General features: G+C 37.2%; 1 protein-coding gene across 1 annotated transcript in view; it reads left to right on the forward strand.

Annotated features, from left to right (window-relative positions):
- The window catches only part of cntn3a.1 (contactin 3a, tandem duplicate 1), a 139,944-nt gene that overhangs the window by 62,986 nt on the left and 59,028 nt on the right, over positions 1-17,930 (forward strand). Inside the window, exon 4 of the mRNA XM_049462925.1 lies at positions 882-1,057. Within this exon, the coding sequence (XP_049318882.1) occupies positions 882-1,057 (176 nt within the window). The remainder of the gene's footprint in view (positions 1-881; positions 1,058-17,930) is intronic.

The raw sequence follows: 17,930 nt of genomic DNA on the forward strand, positions 1-17,930 counted from the left end.
TTTTCTCAACAAGACAAATACAAAAGTTTCTTTATAGCCAAATTTTTATACATTTATATCCACACTATAAATATGTGGTGTTCATTAATATAGTAATACATTTTATATAGATTAAGGCATCCAATTATGTGACTATATGCATGTTTTACACAAGCGAGGAAATTGTCTGCTAAGGCAAAGAAAAATAAATAAAGGTACCTGCATGGATGAAAAGCTACTGAAACATCCCCATAATGCAAGCAAAAGAGTATGCTGCTAAAAGCACCAAGGACCTTCCTAATGAAAAACCTGCTATAAATTCTTTGAAAGGCCTCAGCTAATCAATTAAATGTAGCGTAAGTGCATTCCGAATATGACAGTTTATTGCAGAATAAAGTGAATAGAAGTTCTGGGACATCGTTTATGTAAAATGTGTCTATCTGCTTATAAATGTGTCTAGGAATGTTTGCAGGTCTTTACAAATATTATATTAAAAAAAAAAAAAAAACAGACCCACACAAGTCAGACAAGTAGCTTTTCTAGCAGCTTTTGCTGGTAGATAGTTGTGGATGGTTTAAGTTTTTGATACTCAAATCTGGCCATCCAATTAAAAAACTAAATCAAAATCTTAATAAACCAGCTTAACCAAATTTATTTCCCTGCTTTCACAGTTTTTTCTATGGAATAAGTAGCTCATTGAAATGTACCTTTCTTTTTGCTACTTTGCAAGTCAATTTTTTATTAGTTAGATTTTTTTGGTGGTCTATAGAAATAGCCTAATCTCGTAACAGTTGATAGCTGGCCAAGATTGCAGATATACTGAATCCTGACAAAACCTGTGATTTATTATATCACCCACCCTTTCTCTGCCCTCTAATGGCATCTGTTCTTTTTTTTTACAGGTGGAAAATGAATGACACCTTCATTTCTCCATGGCCGGGCTCACGCTACAGATTCTCTGGAGGGAACCTGCATATTAGTCAGCTCAGTAAAGAGGAGGATGTTGGTATTTACCAGTGTTTGTCCTCCAACTCCTTTGGGACCATCCTCAGTAGAGAGGCCAGTCTCCATATTGCTTGTGAGTTTTTTTTTATTTTATTTGATATTGAGGGTATTATATATTTAATACCAGGAATTTAGGGCAGTTTACAACTTAAAAACATCTGCCGACGATGTAGGGTCCAGTGTCAGTAGGCTGGGTCTTCCAACAGGACAATGACCCCAATTATGTAAATGATATGAACAGTGTTGATGTCTTTTGTTAAACACTCTGTGGGGGAAAAAGTGGCATTCATGAAAAATAATTCATGGAAAGCCAGTCAGTTCCTTTTGTACTGTGGAATTATACCCTTAGCTGAGGCTTTGATACAAATACGCATTGATATGATCCGGCTATGACTTCCTCCTAACTATACTCTCGAACATGGGGATCTCAGACAATGCGCTGTCATGGTTCAGATCGCACCTCACTGGGCGCTCGTTCAGGGTGTCATGGCAAGGACGGCTGTCCCCAGCCCACTCGTTACCCACTGGGGTTCCCCAGGGTTCGGTACTGGGACCTCTTCTCTTCTCAATATACACCACCTCTCTAGGTTGGGTTATCCGCTCACATGGTTTTTCCTACCACTGCTTTGCTGACGACACTCAGCTATACCTGTCGTTCTCACCAGATGATCACTCAATCTCTGCACGAATATCACAGTGTCTCTCAGACATATCCGCATGGATGAAGGAACATCACCTCCAACTAAACCTCTCAAAGACTGAACTTCTGGTCATACCAGCAAAACCTTCTATTCAACACAACTTTGCCATAACCATCGACTCTCTCTCTCTCTCTCACCGACAAAGGTTGCTAGGAACCTGGGTGTCATGGTTGATGACCAGCTTCTCTTCACGCACCATGTGGCCTCAGTTGCTCGATCCTGCCGCTTTGCGCTTTACAACATCGGAAAAATTCGACCGTTTCTGACGCAACAGGCCACCCAACTCCTGGTACAAGCTGTGGTAATCTCACGCCTTGACTACTGCAATGCCGTACTAACTGGCCTCCCGGCCTGTGTAGTAAAACCACTACAGATGATTCAGAATGCAGCAGCACGTTTGGTCTTCAACCAACCAAAACGGGCACATGTCACTCCGCTGCTCATTGAGCTCCACTGGCTACCGGTTGCTGCTCGCATCAAATTCAAAGAGCTTACAATCGCCTACAAGGTGATGACAGTACAGGCTCCTTCCTACCTGCACTCGCTCCTGAAGGCTTACGCTACCTCCCGGCCGCTGCGCTCCTCCAATGAACGTCGCCTCGCTTTGCCAAACACTCACACAAAGCAATCCAGACTGTTCTCATACAGAGTTCCCCAATGGTGGAACAAACTACCTTCCACTACCAGATCAGGAGAATCTCTCGCTATCTTTAAGAAACTCCTGAAGACAGAGCTCTTCAAAGAGCACTTACTCTCCTAACACCTCTAACAAACTAACTAATTCTAACCTCATCTCCTTCTTCCTCTTCTCTACTCCTCTATCACATTATTTCCCTCTGACCTCCTTAAGGCCCTATCTATAGATGTTTTATTTTTAACTTCTATTATTTTTGTACTTAACCTCTTCTATTATTTGCACTTCAATATTGTAAGTCACTTTGGACAAAAGCGTCTGCCAAATGTAATGTAATGTAATGATAAAGAAAAGGGGTAAATGCTTTTTTATGGTACGTTATAAGCATGAAATTAAAATAAGAACTTTCAGCTTTCTGTCTCTGCATTCGAAGCTTAATAAAATGCCTTAAAAATCGAGATCAAAAGCAAGGTTATTAGTAAACAAGGCGACCTATTTTCTTTTCGTTTCAAGCTTTTTTTCATGTTAAATAAGCATATTTTCCTACACAGTACTATCACAACAAGTTTGCAGCTATCCAGGTAGTGTTAAGTTAAGTAAAACATAAAAATATAACTAATATTTATGTATTTTTCTAAAAATGTCTTTTTTTCACACCATTTATGTTTACTACTGTGCCAAACGTCATGTGAAACCAGTATGCAACTTGATTATGAAGTTACCATGGTACAGGGGTCTGATTAAGAACTCCTACAAGCGTTGTGAGTTCTTATCTTGTGAGTGAGGTTTAACATGTTTATGATCCGACTATGGTAAGGAGGTATAAAATATTGGAGTTTGAGCAAGGCCTAATAGTTGGGGGGGGATACGATATGTTATTTGTGAAGTTGTGTGAGCATTTAACAATTCACAGTTTCACTGGTGTACTGGGAATATGTCATAGTAGGCATTGGGGGGGTGTAAGAAAATATTGAAATATTCTGAAATTCTGTTTTGCTCAAAATCTATAAATTATTCTGTATTTATACTTGGAGATTTTTTCCTATTTTTTAAAACAATCGTAATATATGGCCCTGCTTTATAATATTTGCTATGACTTGCTATGTGTTGAATAGTACCCCTGTGTTTTTGCCAATACACAGCCTTAGAAGGCAATAGGGGTGGGCAATATGGCCCTAAAATAATATCACGATATTTCATGGTATTTTCGTGATAACGATACTCTTGCGATATGACAAAAAACGTAAAAAAAAAAAAAAAACTATTTCAAAAACACACTATACACTGCAAGAAAATAAAAAATAAAAATTATTATTACATACAGTATAATACTGCACTAAGTGAGATATTAAAAAATACAATAATTTTATCAGTCAATGATGCCATGATACTAATAATAAGGCACCCCAAATAAATGATAGTGGACAGATATAATCTGTCTTTAGTAGATATATAATGGGAAATGGGGTGGGTGATATGGCACGTTATTTTAGGGTATAATATCGTTCACGATATTTAAAAAAATTGGACAATATTATCGTGTACGATACGATATGGCACGCCCTTAGAAGGCATTACTTCCCATATTTGGCAACACAGTATGTGGTAATGATTGTGACCGGTGACATCTGGATACATTTGTCCATGTGAACAGACAAGTAACTAATAAAAACCTCATCGTTATTCAGTGCAGGAGGCCTGCAGATAAATGCAGCTTTCATGAAATTTAAATATTTACTTCATAGTAATTGCAAGTATATAAAGTCTAAACAGTGTAACATTAGAATTCCTTAGTAAACAACAAAAAATTTGCTCTCCACAATCCTCTGACCTGATGGATGTCTTGAGATGAGCTGAAGCACAGTGTGAAGAAAAAACAGCAACTATTGTTCAGCACCTCCAGAAACTCCTTTAGGACACTGAGAAAACTATTCCAGATGACTCTCCCTCATGAAAAAATTAAAATACCAAGAGTGTGCAGATCTGTTCTCAAAGCTAAATGTGGTACTTAGAATAATCTAAAGTATAAAACATATTCTGGTTTGTTTAACATGTTTTGTTTATGAAATTATTATTTATGTCTTCCTGTGTAGCTTTAATATTGTCTTCAATATTAAATGTACAATGAAAACAGAAAGAAAGAAAGAAAGAAAGAAAGAAAGAAAGGAAGAAAACAAATGAAAAAGATGCTTTTGATTGGTACTGTATGTGTATATATAGGTTATATGTACTACAGTATTACTGTTACATGTGTGGTATATATGTGTGAAATACCTCAGTATTGAACACCCCTGTGTACATCAGTTGTGTTTTGCTAGTGAGATTCGTTTCATTGATCCTGACTCTGATCCTGGATTGGAGAGCTCCTGCTATGATTCGCCAGGCTCTGCTGTTGATTGCCACTGCTGGGCTCAGGAAAGTGTTTGTGATGGGCTTGATGTGATTGTGGAGGGCCTTGACGGAGAAGCTGGAGCCAGTGAGTTACTGCGCTCATCCGTCTCTTTTACGAGACGCACCGGGAGGGAGCTCTGATGGCAGGGTGAACTTTTTGCTTTCCTTTTGATGGCTGGCCATCCGAACAGCAGCTCGGACACACGGTGACGGATGGGTGTAGGAGATTGAATCCCGGTGTCCGTTTCCTGCGGCCAGGCTGGGGATGAGCTTATAAACAGACCCAGCATCCATCAAACTCCAGGGGAGGAATACACCACCAGGAAATGCCCGGACTTTATGTGTTATTAATATTTTCTCTCCATTACCTCAGTTTGCCCTGTCCCATGTATCATTTTGACCCATTTCTTCAGTCGTTGTCCAGCGCTGTCTCTGCATTGATGTAGCAGGCAAAAAAGAAAAAAAAAAAAAAGGCATTAGAGCTTGAGTGTACCTTGATAAAATCTTTTAATGAAGCAAGAGGCCATGCTTTAATGTTGCTACCTGTTAAAAATGGCAACAAAATACAATATTAGAATATGCTTTTACTTACCAGAGTTTGATTGTTTTATTTTTGAAACATTTTTGAAATAATTATATGAAACGGGCACATAAACCTTTAAACGTTTTCACACACTGACACTTAAGTGTCCCATAGTGTCCCTAATAAAAGCCATACTGCTATAAAATACATACTGCTATCCCATGAGTTAAGGCACATCAATGTAAATCAGACTGTTCAGCTCACAGCAGTTTAGCCCTGTTCATTCATGTTAAAGTTAAAGTAGTGTTTAAGCCTCTGGCTTCTTGAATGTGATACCGGGCAGGGCGACCATTCAGAAAAGAGGTCATTTACATACGGTAGCAAAATGAACCTGATCTGGGACACATGTGACCAATCAAATGTAGTTTTAGAGAGAATAGTGATGGTAGACCAAAATTAAGGGTGCCGCAAATGAGGCCATGAATCTGATTAAAGAGCACCCTGAACTGCTTGAATGTTTGTACCAGGAGTGGTATAAAGTTATCCAAGAGCAGTGTGTAAAACTGGTGGAGGAGAACTTTCCAAGATGCATAAAAACTTTGATTAAAAATCTGGGTTTTTCCACCAAATAATGCTTTCTGAAAACTTTATAAATATGAACTTGTTTTCTTTACATTATGTGAGGTCTAAAAGTTGTCCATCTTTTTTGTTATTTCAGGTTATTTCTCATTTTCTGTAAATACATGCTCTAAATGACAATATATTTATTAGTTTATAGAACAAAACAACAATGTTCATTTCACTCAAACATATACTTACAAATAGTAAAATCAGAGAAACTTATTCAGAAACTGAAGTGCTCTCTTAATTTTTTCCTGAGTATTTAAATATAAAAATTAGGTGGTTGATGCTCATGTGTCCCAATCAACAGGTGGTCATTGGATTTGATGATGCTGCAGTTATTTGTCTGTGGCTGTGAGTGCCAGAGGGCACAGTTGGCTCTGCTCTGTCTGGGTTGGTAGACTGTTGGTAGATTTGGCAGAACTGGCAGTTAGTGTTCTCCTAGTGCGATCAGCTGTCCAATTACATTGCACTGGCCTTAATTTGAAAATATGTGGTGGCACAATTTCTGTAACTCTAAAGGTCATGCTAGTTGGCACCATGTGATAGGGAGAGTCCTAACTGCTGAATGGGATTTAGATTTGACTTTGGGACATTGAGTATAATTGGGACAAAAAATGGACTCAGCAGAATAAATGGGCATGGACACTGCTAGCATCATAACAGAGTGACGAACCTCTGCTCCCAGTTTATGCCATCATATTCGATAAATATAAATAGTACAGGTTTGCCCGTATAAAATAAATCTGTTGGCATGTCAAGAACCTTAGGCAGGAGAAAAGCAACCAAACTCCTCCTTGGTTATTATATAGTGACTATTTTCACTATTTATCACAATTATAAGACTTAAGGCTATGCAGAAATAATTACTTTTTATTTTCACTGCTTAAGCTGCATGACAGGGTGGACAATTTTTTGTGAAACTGGCATTTGATGAAAATGTGGTTGACTTAGCCTTGCAAAGTTTTTAATGGGTCATGATGACAAATTCTCTGTTACATAGATATGAATTGTTATATAGTTTTATTACATCGATTTTTATCATGGCAAGGTGGACAGCTTAAGTTTTACCTCATCTGAATATGGAGACTATGAGAAAATTAAGTGATATTAATATGATTATTTATTGATCATAATAATGAATGGACAAGGATATTCTATGACATGTTCAGATAGCTTTATATTTTTACTATACAAAAATGAATAATTCACATTTTTAATTTATTGAAAAACGTCACTAAAATACGGATTTAACTTAACCAGGCAGCACTTCGTTTACCCTTACCTCCTCCATTGGTCAATACTAGCAACAAAAAAAATACAAGAAATTATCCATTGACCCTTACATACAATCTTATAATTATATGTGGTTTCCTGGTTAGTATGTTTAGTATGTTTGGCATAAATATCTCAGTTTTAGACATGACTCAACAGTTAGCTTTAATTTCATGAGTTGTTCTTCCTGCAGAAAACAGTATGTCCCTAACATGCGGTCTAAGCATGGCAACACTAGCAGTCTGTATTAATTGGAATTTGCATGTCATACCAGCTGTGCAGCAACCCTGCCTGTTTAAACTCTGTGTTTAAGGAAGCAAAATCTCAACACACTCCAGTGTTTTCTCAATGTTCCAGTATATCGGCTTTGCTTCTAATAATTCAGTATTGACCAAAAAATAAGTATAGGCTCGACAGCTTCCAAATGCAAATTTCTGTCTCATCCTAAACAGTGCAAAATTTACTGGCACGAGAATGTAACTCTTGCGTCATTTTAAGTAGGGCTGTGTATTGACAAGGGCTTGGTACATACAATATTTATTACGTTACATGGGTTATGATTCAATATATTGCAAGGTTAAATATTGCGATTTTTTAAATTTATATAAAAAATTTAGGAAACTGTCAAAGTATAAAAAAAACAATGGGCCCTATATAAGTGTTCTATAGGAGAGCTGTCAACCATGCAGCTTGATTTAGGAAGTGTCAGTGTGTTGCTTTGTTATTTTTTAAGTAATGACAGGTGTGTTTGGGTGTAACACAATTCCCTTTAAGCGCCAGGTGCACTCTGACTTTGGCAGATATTTGAACGGTGCAATGCTATTTTATTTTGTATTCTGTGTACTTTTGATGTAAAAGATGAATTTGTGCTCTGCTGCATGTCCTGCATGTGTGTGTGTAACGTGCGAGGGTGTATGTGCAGTGCACCTGCGTTGCCAAGATAGCAACAGTGTTGACTGTTGTCTAGGCTTTTTCCAGTCAGTGGCGCACATGTATTTTCCATTGTCAAAGTAGCAACACACCAGAAATTTTCCTTTACACACCTCATTTTCAGACCACCACACCCTTCGGCATAGATATATTCTAAAACACCACTGATATTTAAACAACACAAGATGAAAGGTGTGAAAATAGACTGTTCGCGGGATGTAAGAAAGTAATAAGCATCACAACAAACAAAATATGGCTCATTGTGATACTATAACACTGCTATCTAGAGGGCAAGGTTAAACACACCACTAAATAATCAACTCTGTGACACCAATCTTTATATGTAAACTGCTAAAACTTTAATGTTATTTTTTATATGTAAGTATCTGAAGTCATCAGGTATCACCAATTTATAGTAAAACATACAAAAATGCTTAATAATAAAACATGCATAGTCTGCTGATGCTGTGCAATAGTCACATTAAGGAACTGCAGTGTTAAAAGTTTAGTTCAAGTTCGATAACACAGGAAAAATGCATAGGACCAACTTAGGTTTCTTTTTAATTAATTTTAACAATGACATAAATTGCAGTATTTTTTTATGTCTTCAATATAGCCCCTCAAGCTATAGAACTGCATCCTTTCGTTTTCTAATTTAATGGTAAATTATAAACATTTAATAAAATATTCAGTGTATCCACCACCCCCAGCACACACATACAAATGCTGACACCACCATGATTTTTTAGTCTCATGTTTATTACTATCATGTAGTCGTGTAATTTTGCGTACCATGTTCTCCATGCATCTACACGCTCTAAAGTTTGAACCCTGCACCGTGACAGATTGGTACACATTAACATATATATATTGTTACACCCCTGCTTATGAAAGAAATGAATTCATGCGTTTAGTTTTGTATATGCGTGTATATATACATACATACATTCTGATGGCTTTAAACATGGCACAGCCAATCAGGTTTTAGAACCGGAGCGATTTGCTCTTCCCAGCCTTGTATAACAGAATTATCTGCTTATTGAGCTTACTGGAGCGCATCAGATAAGTCAGAGAGCAGATGACATAATTAAAAGTCTGTTGGGAATAATTTATGGCACCACTAGACCCGTGACATTTTCAGCAGTGTGCAAGTTGTCAAAGTTTATGTCAAAGGTTTATTAAGATCATCCAAACTGAAAAGAGCAAATGAAAAATAGAACACTGTGCATTATTGAGTGCAATATCGGGGAAGAAAAAACACACAGAAGTGTAAGAATTTGAAGAGTGTCTCATTGTTATTACTGAGCATGTGCAGTTAAAATGAAAATAACAGTAATTAATGCACAGCGGGGTGCCCAAATTCATTTTAGTTTCAAAAAATGTAGAAAAAAATTTAATCTGGTAGCAGGTTGTGTGTTTATTTGATAGTGAATGACTACATTAATAATGCCAGTGTTTTTTTTTTTTTTGTTTAGGTAAAATTAGCCTCCCCTGATTATGTATCCCCTGGCTTCTGGTGTTGTCTGCTAAATTCTTTTTAACAAAATTAATCCTATCAGTTTAAGGTTGAAAGATTTTGAAGATATTTAAGGAATATTGTAATATATTCTATTGTATGATACATTTATTATTGCGATTAATAGTATGAATCTCTCAGTGTATTATGGATTTAATAACTGACCAGCATCACATTCGATTACAGAGTGTAATGAATCTGGTTTTAATTGAATGTATCTTTGTATTTAAATAACTACAGTATTTTTTTTGTGTTTTTCAAGAATCTCTGTTTGAAAATTACAAATAATTATATATATTATGTTATATAAGATTTTAACTATAAGCTTTTCCATCTGTTTCCAAATATTATTGAGATTCTGAATGGTTTGGTGTTTGTCCAAGGTTGCTGGAAAGTGACTGAGGACTTTTTTTTTTTTTTTACGAAAATGTTTTGTCTGCAGTGACTGACTGCCCTTGAATAAAGACTGAATATTCAGCATCTGGTGCGTGCATGTGTTACGGCATTGAGCCAGACTTGGATTCTACATATTAGACTTTGACAGAAATAGAGCACTACTTTCTGCCTATGTTCTGCTCTGAAATGTGAGTGGTTCTCTAAGGTTTTTGAAAAATTGCTGCTATCTGTTTAGCCATGTGCAGATTAAAAACGTTACATAAAATTTGGTTTCATATGGATCAATTTATCTCTGTGCATTAAGGTCTGATAGTGGGTGTATCTGAACTTAATGCGTGTACCAAAACAAACTATAGAAGGCATTACCTCCCCCAGTAGACAGCACTTTGGGTGGTAATGATTATGAATGGTGGAGACTGAGATGATGTACTGCGACAATGTGAGTGGCCTTGCATCTTGACCACTCCTGAAAAAGTCTGTATTTTTTTTTTGTTTGTTTGGTACTGATAAATGAATCTACCATGCCATGAAGTCCAGCATCCCAAAGTCGCCTCTTGACTGTTGACTGCTGACACTGGTGTTTGACAGGTTCCATTTAGTGCAGCTGTCAGTTGACAGCCTGTGAGGCGTCTTTCTCTTAAACTGCGCACTCTAAGACATTTATCTTCTTGCACAGTTGTGCTTCGGGGCCTCCCACTCCTTTTTTCTGTCCTTGTTAGAGCCAGTTTGTGTCACTTTTCGAAGGGAGTAGTTAACAGCATGGGAAGATATTTTCAGTTTCTTGGCAATATCACGCATTGAGTAGCCTTCCTTCCTTAACACACCAATGGACTGACGGGTCTCTAAAGAAAGTTGTTTCTTTCTGGCCATTTGGAGCCTGGACAAATGCTGATGCTTCAGATACTAAACTAACCTAGACTGTTGTGCTCCCTTTAATGCTCACTTATTAGTGTGTTTTTTTTCAGCTGTGCATCACAGTAGAGCAAAGGTGTCCTAACAATCAATTAGCCCAAAAACATCCTTAACTTGGATTGGCAGCCATACCAGGTGATTTAGACAGAGGACCAAGAATTGCTGATAATAGGACTATATGCAAAAGAAGCCTCTATACAAAAATCTGCTTTAATACAAACAATTATTATTTTTTTTTTTAAATCATCTGATACACTTAAATTAATTGTGAAATAGACCATATTGTTAAACCAAATTTGCATTGGTTTAACCAGTTAATTGCAGCCATTTTCCTGCTCTTGTCCCTGTTTAACCAGTCTTCACAGTAGCCTTTTTTTGGCCCCATGTGTCTACCTGTGTCGCCACCCTCATTGTTCTAACATTTTATTTGCCGGCCCTTTCCTTCCCAGGTGTTTTTAGGGTTGTTGGTATAAAAAAATATTAAATAGGGGCATTTTTTATTGATCCAGCACTGAAGTACACGCTGGGTTATATGCTGAGGTATGGTACATAGTTACTTCTCATTTCATTTCGATGTTGTGGTATCCAACATTATCAAACATCGCATTTTTTTTGCCAATGAATTACTCTAACAGGATACTGCTTAATAATGTGCATTTTCAAGTAAAATCAGATCTTTACTGATAAATATATGCAGGGTTTCCCACAGAAAAAGGTTAGTCAAGATGGAGCCTTTGTTGAGCCTTTGGTGGTTTGGCAGTGTTGGCGATTTACCATTTCTTCATGGATAATTAGCGCCTTCCTTTAACCAACAGATTTCTCTATTCGGCCTTATCATGACACAGAGTTAGGAGATTAAGAGACAAACAATAAAATATAATTTGCAATATAGTGTAAAATTGTAAAATCTACTTTAATTTTTAGTAAATCAGTGTTAACTGCTTATAATATTCTTAAATCACATTTATACTTATTTTATGTACAAAAATGAAACTCTTGTAACCAACACTTCCCATATACTTGCATGCCTTCTTTGCTTTCCACTACAACAAGAGGTTGTAAAAATTTACTTTATTACAAAAAGATAGCATTGTAAACTTTTCTAAATGTAAACTCTTCCAAATAAAAAAAAAAAAATTCTGCCAGAGGTTTCTTATTTTCTTGTCACTAGAATGGCTACGATTTTCGTAAGGGAAACTGGGCTCACAATCCCTTGCAAGGCACTTTTTTGTATTGGCTGCACTGCCCCCAAACTTTCCGCTGGTACCACTCTGCTCCATCCTTATCTGTAAGCTTTTAGAGATTGTTCACAAGTATGGATGAAATCAATTTAAGAGTTTAGACAGAAGTTTAGTGCACTGCTGCCTAAAGATCTGTTTACCGATTTTGTTCTTATCAGCCTCCTCACGTGCTGTTAATTATTCAATCTTTTTCAGGTGCTGATAATTAACCCATTGCCTGGGTTATTTCTGTGCCACAAACAATAAAGCAGCTGCTGGGCTTCACAGAATCTGCCCAGCACTGTAGAATTACAGTTAACAACCCAGCAGTTTTTACACAGTATTATAAATAACTCTTTTGTTTCTTTTTGCTTTGTCTGGTGCTTGCTGCATCTTTTTCTCCATCTTTTACTTGATTATTTAGCGTTTATTATTCATAGCATTCAGCTTTATGTCAGTCTGTCTCACTTTGTTCAGGATAAGATTTGCTTTTTGCATGTTTGATGAATGCTTTGTAACTGAGCCCCATGTCTGCATTTCATGTTTTGTCAGAAGTGGAGGTACTGTAAAGCAGAGCTGGTTATATCTATGTATGGAGTGTCAGTATTGTGTAATATTGGCACTTCTAGAATATTTCTTAGTCAATCAGGTGACAGGGATGTAACTAAGGCTACACTCACATTACAGGCCACATTGCTCAAATCCAATTTTTCACAAATGTAAGTGAGCTGTATCTGTGTGTAGTGTGAACAAATCCCTAAATCGCCTCACATGCTCACATTAATACGTGTATAAACGTTGCCTTCTTCACCAACAACAAAAAACGTACATGCTCAGGTCGAGGAAGTGAAAAAGGACAGGCGGTTTGCTTTTGCTGTTTTTGCAGCTATAGCTGCACAGCTGCTCCAAGAGATGTGTGGGTAAGAAAAAAGAAGCACATAGCACTTAAGTAAAAGCAAAAAAAAAACACATGAAATCTGATTTGACCGTTTACATTCTTTTTTTTTTCTTTTTCTTTTTTTTCCCCATTTTCTCCCCAATTTACACGGCCAATTACCCAACCCGTTCACTAGGACTCCACCTATCACTAGTAATGCCCCAACACACCAGGAGAGTGAAGACTAACTCATGCCTCCTCCGATACATGTGAAGCCAGCCACCGCTTTTTTTCGAGCTGCTGCTGATGCAGCATTGCCGAGCAGCCAGCACGCTCTGAGGAAAGCACAGTGTCTCGGTTCAGATACATCAGCTCACAGACGCACTGTGTTGCAGACATCACCGTAGGAGTGATGTGGGGAGAGAGCGCCATCTTCCCACCCGGTGGGAGCAGGGCCAATTTTGCTCCCTCTGAGCGTCGGCAGCTTGATGGCAAAGCTGCATGAGCTGGGGTTTGAACCTGCGACCTCCCGATCATAGTGGCATAGTGTTCACATTGTTGTTGCATGTCCATGGATCAGATACGTATCTGATTTCGGACCACAAATGAAAGTGACTCAAATCTAATTTGAAAAAATCGGATTTAGCTATTAACACAGCCATGAAAAAATCAGACTTAGCCACATTGAGGAAAACAATCTAAATTGAGTCACTTCATCTTGGTAATGTGAACGTAGCCTCTTTGTAGTATAATGTTGTAAATTGTTGAACTGGTCAGAGTTTCAGGAGCACTGATTACATGTTTCATAGGCTAGAACAGGATAATTAACCTGTATAGTATGCTGATTTAATTAACATATACCAGCTTTGTATAGTATTCATTGTGTTCCTTGTTTGATAGTATGTTTATGCTATATTGCCCATTCCTGATAGAAAGAGTGGGTTAGTAAAATTGGCATGTTTTATTTTTGGGATATTTTAACACTTGGATCAAATGACTTGGCCAACCATGACCATGTTGGTGTGTTTGCTTACAGCCCAGCCTTTTCTCTGCAGTTTCCTCAAAGCAGTGTGCAGAAGAGCTCTTTAAGAAATGCTTCAGTGCACAATTCTGCTTCAGCTGTAAACTTAATAGGCTAGGTTTGACTAAATAGGCTGGAAAGGCTTCTTTGTACTTCAGCTGAACTCCATGCAGTCTAGTGTGAGGGTGTGTAATAATCAGTCCAACATAGTAATTTCCAAACACTATAATTTACCAACCTTGCCATCTCTCTAACTCCACGGTTTTTGACTAATTGATAGGCAGATATATCCACACTCAAGTGACTGTATGTCCACACTAATAAGGCAGTGGTTTTACTCTGTGATCTGGGTCCTTGTTCAGCGTTTCCTCTGCTTAGGCAAGGATTTTTCCTTTATCTTTGTTGCTTTTCTGCTTCTCTGAGGTTTAAGACCCAGTCTTACGTTAAGCCTCTTTGGATATTGTCTATTAAACTGGCCGTATATCACAAGGTCTAAATGCTTCCTCACCAGCTAGTCACTGATGCATTCCTCCTGATTAATTCAGCTCTGAAAGCTTACGATTCAGCACTAAAGCCTGTGGCTGCTTTATTATTTTAGCTTTCTCCAGGGCTTTGCTTTTTGTGATTTGCTTTTTGACTTGTGCTGTGTCCGGTAATGTTTGCAAGATTAGATGGACTGGATTAAGGAGAACTAGATTAATTTGATCCTGTGAGGTAGATGTGGGCAGTATAAAAAACAATTGTATCATGATAAATGTTATTATTATTTCACCAGAAACCTTTTTAAGCAGATCAACATATGTCTGGACAGTAATTTGATATCAGTATTTATTGCATTAATAAATATTTGAATAGAGATATTTTGAAATCACTCCACCACATTAAGCTGGTAAAATACAGGCACACATATATACACATAAATCAAAAAACAGGACTTACTCCACTCTGTTATCAAAAATCAGCAATTAATTCAGCTTGGAAAAACTGTTAGCATTTCCAGTTAGCCACTAGTCAACTCAGATGAGTCTGGTCATCTGTTAACTTAGCTAGCATTAATAATTTAAGAATCAATATTTATTGCGATAAAAAATATTTCAATATCAGTGCTATTATTTTTTTATTTTTTAGTATCACTTAGAACCTGATACATGCTAATGTTTTGACATGCTAATGTTTAGACATTAATAACTGAAGACCAGAGTAACATACAAGATACAATACACATCATATCAAACAGCAGAACATACTCCATCTAACCAGCACTAGTAACATCTTTCTTTTATCAAAGAAGAGGGATTAGTTCAGCTCTGAAAAATAGTAAGCATCACTAGTTAGCTGTTAGCCATCTCCATTAAAACCAGCAGTCTGTTAATCTAGCTAACACAGGGCCAACAGCTTAATAACTGAGGACTCGAGTAAACTATAGCTATAATCCACATATAATATCAAACCCCTGGACTTATCCACTCTAACCAGCACAAAGACATCAGTCTGCTATTAAAAAAACAGTGATTAATTTATCTCGGAAACACATTTAGCATCTCCAGTTAGCCATCATCATTTAAATGTAGGCCATATTATCAAGGTTGCCATAAATGCTTTCAGAACACTAACTTTGCAAATTTCATTAGAAAGAATATTATAAGTTCTGTTTAATTGAATGTCCAATGAAAAACAATTATCTCCAAAACAGCAACTTTACAGGAGAGAGAAAAAACTTTGGAAGTCAATAAAAAAAGAGTTTATTTCAGAAATCAATATTTAGTGAAAAAACCCTGTTTTTTTAATCACTGTTTTCATGCATCTTGGCATTTTCTCCTCCACTAGTCTTACACACTGCTTTTGGATAACTTTATGCCACTCCTGGTGCAAAATTCAAGCAGTTCAGCTTGGTTTGATGACTTGAAAAAATAAAAGAAACTCATTATTTTTAAGTAATCTCTTATTGTTTTCCAGAGCTGTATTTTAAACTTAAGATAATACACAATAAAAAATGCTACATTTGTTTGCATAAAGTGTAGCCCAAACACCTCACCTTATCCCTCTATCTCAATGAGAAACTGAGCAGCACACCCCTAGGGGTGAACATGCAAAAAGGAGAAATGGGGCTAATTAGTATAGGAAAGGAGTGAAATTGGATTGGCCTTATGTCAAGCACAGTGTTTTAAAGTAGAAATCTAAAAAAGTTAGTTTGAAATTAGGAGCAGTTAGTACTGAAGCTGTTTCAGTTTCAATAAGAAATATCACATCTCTGTTCATTGCTCCCAAGCATTTTACAGTCCTGATTTCTCCAGTTCCACTACAGTGGGGCAGGCTGGCATTAGTCCTAAATAGCACACTATAATCATCTCACTCAGAAAGTTTGCTGGCTCATTATTTCCACTGCTTGTGGAACATTTTAGTGTACCTTTTTAAGAGTGATACTAATTCACATATTTTCCTGAGAATCAGTTTGTTCTGAATTCAATGTCTCGATATATTTGGCAGGCTTGAGTTTTTATGACCACATCTGTGCTTATTTTTCTAATGTCTGCGAGGCTCAGGTTTGTTTAAAAATGATTTATGCCTTTGAAAATCAATGAAGCCATCTTTGTAATAGACATAGCTCTTTGGCAATGAGACATTTATTAGCTGGCCTCCTTTTCCTCCCCATGAATCAGCAAAGCCTATAACTTACCATTCCAATCGCTCCCTGAGGCACAGCCAATCAGCCACCTTTCTGAGTGGGATGCTGGAGCTTTAAAATTCAGCTTGCATCAGTGATGTGCTAAAAAGGGAGAAACTATAAAGTCTTTACTTATTTGTTTATGTATGCTGAGCCAATGCAGTCTTTATATGAAGTCTGTTTGTTTGTTTATTTAGATCATTCTTCAGTACGTGGATAGCTTAAATAAAAAAAACATTATAGTGTGCATTGAATTCTAATGAAATGTGTCTATTTCAGGTGTGCAGACTATATAAATTCAAAGTCGTGTCACACTATTAGGACCATCTTATAGTTTGTTCACTTTTATCAACTGCACAGATCACATAGGAGCACTTTGTAGTTGTATAATTACAGACTGTAGTCATTCTATTTCTTTGCATATTTAGTTAGCATATTTAGGTAAATTTGACAGCAGTGCTGCTGGAGTTTTTAAACCTCTCTGTGCCACAGAAAAAAAAAACATAAAACTGATGAAGGATTAGAAGATCAACACACACCGTGCAGCAACAGATTCAGAGCTTCGGTCTCTGACTTTACATCTACACTGTGGATAAGCTACGTAGGAGTGTCTAATAGAGTTGACAGTTAGTGGACACAGTGTTTAAAAACAGTAAACCAGTTGGGAATAGACCACTGAAGTCGTGCGTCACTCTGTAGTCCTCGTATATCTTCCGTGTCTAAGCGTTTTTTCCCTATGAGGAAAATAAATGTTTTTTTTTTGAAAACCCGCCTCTGTCACATTCTGTGGTAAATAAATCTGTTCAGAACCCTGTACGTTTTATTCTGTGTACATTTACCTCCTCAACATCACTGGATCCTCTAAATTACCAGATTGTTTAAGAGCCGTAATGAGAAAAATGCTAACTTTAAGCTAATGCTACAGCGGAATGAACTGACCTCCCAGCGCCGCTGCAGAGATCAGCAGGGGACTCTTTTAGGTGCAACACCAGCAAACTCCGACCGTAAGTTTACAGCATGTTACACATAGCTGAGCCAACTAATGAACTAACTGCCCTTACTGAGGAGAGCTGAGAGTGTCACAGCATAAAATCACTAAAACAGGTCAGTGATACTCCAGAACCAGCTGTAACACGTTTTAACATTTACCCTCTTTATTATGCAGTGAAATAAATAGGTGTTTCTGGTTCGTTGTCGCCTCAGTGAGGGCAGGTAGTTAGTTGATTAGTTAGTTGTTAGTTGATTATTTGGGTCAGGTGTTGAA

This window comes from Astyanax mexicanus, chromosome 13 (genome assembly GCF_023375975.1).
Source record: "Astyanax mexicanus isolate ESR-SI-001 chromosome 13, AstMex3_surface, whole genome shotgun sequence".
NCBI lineage: Eukaryota > Metazoa > Chordata > Actinopteri > Characiformes > Acestrorhamphidae > Astyanax > Astyanax mexicanus.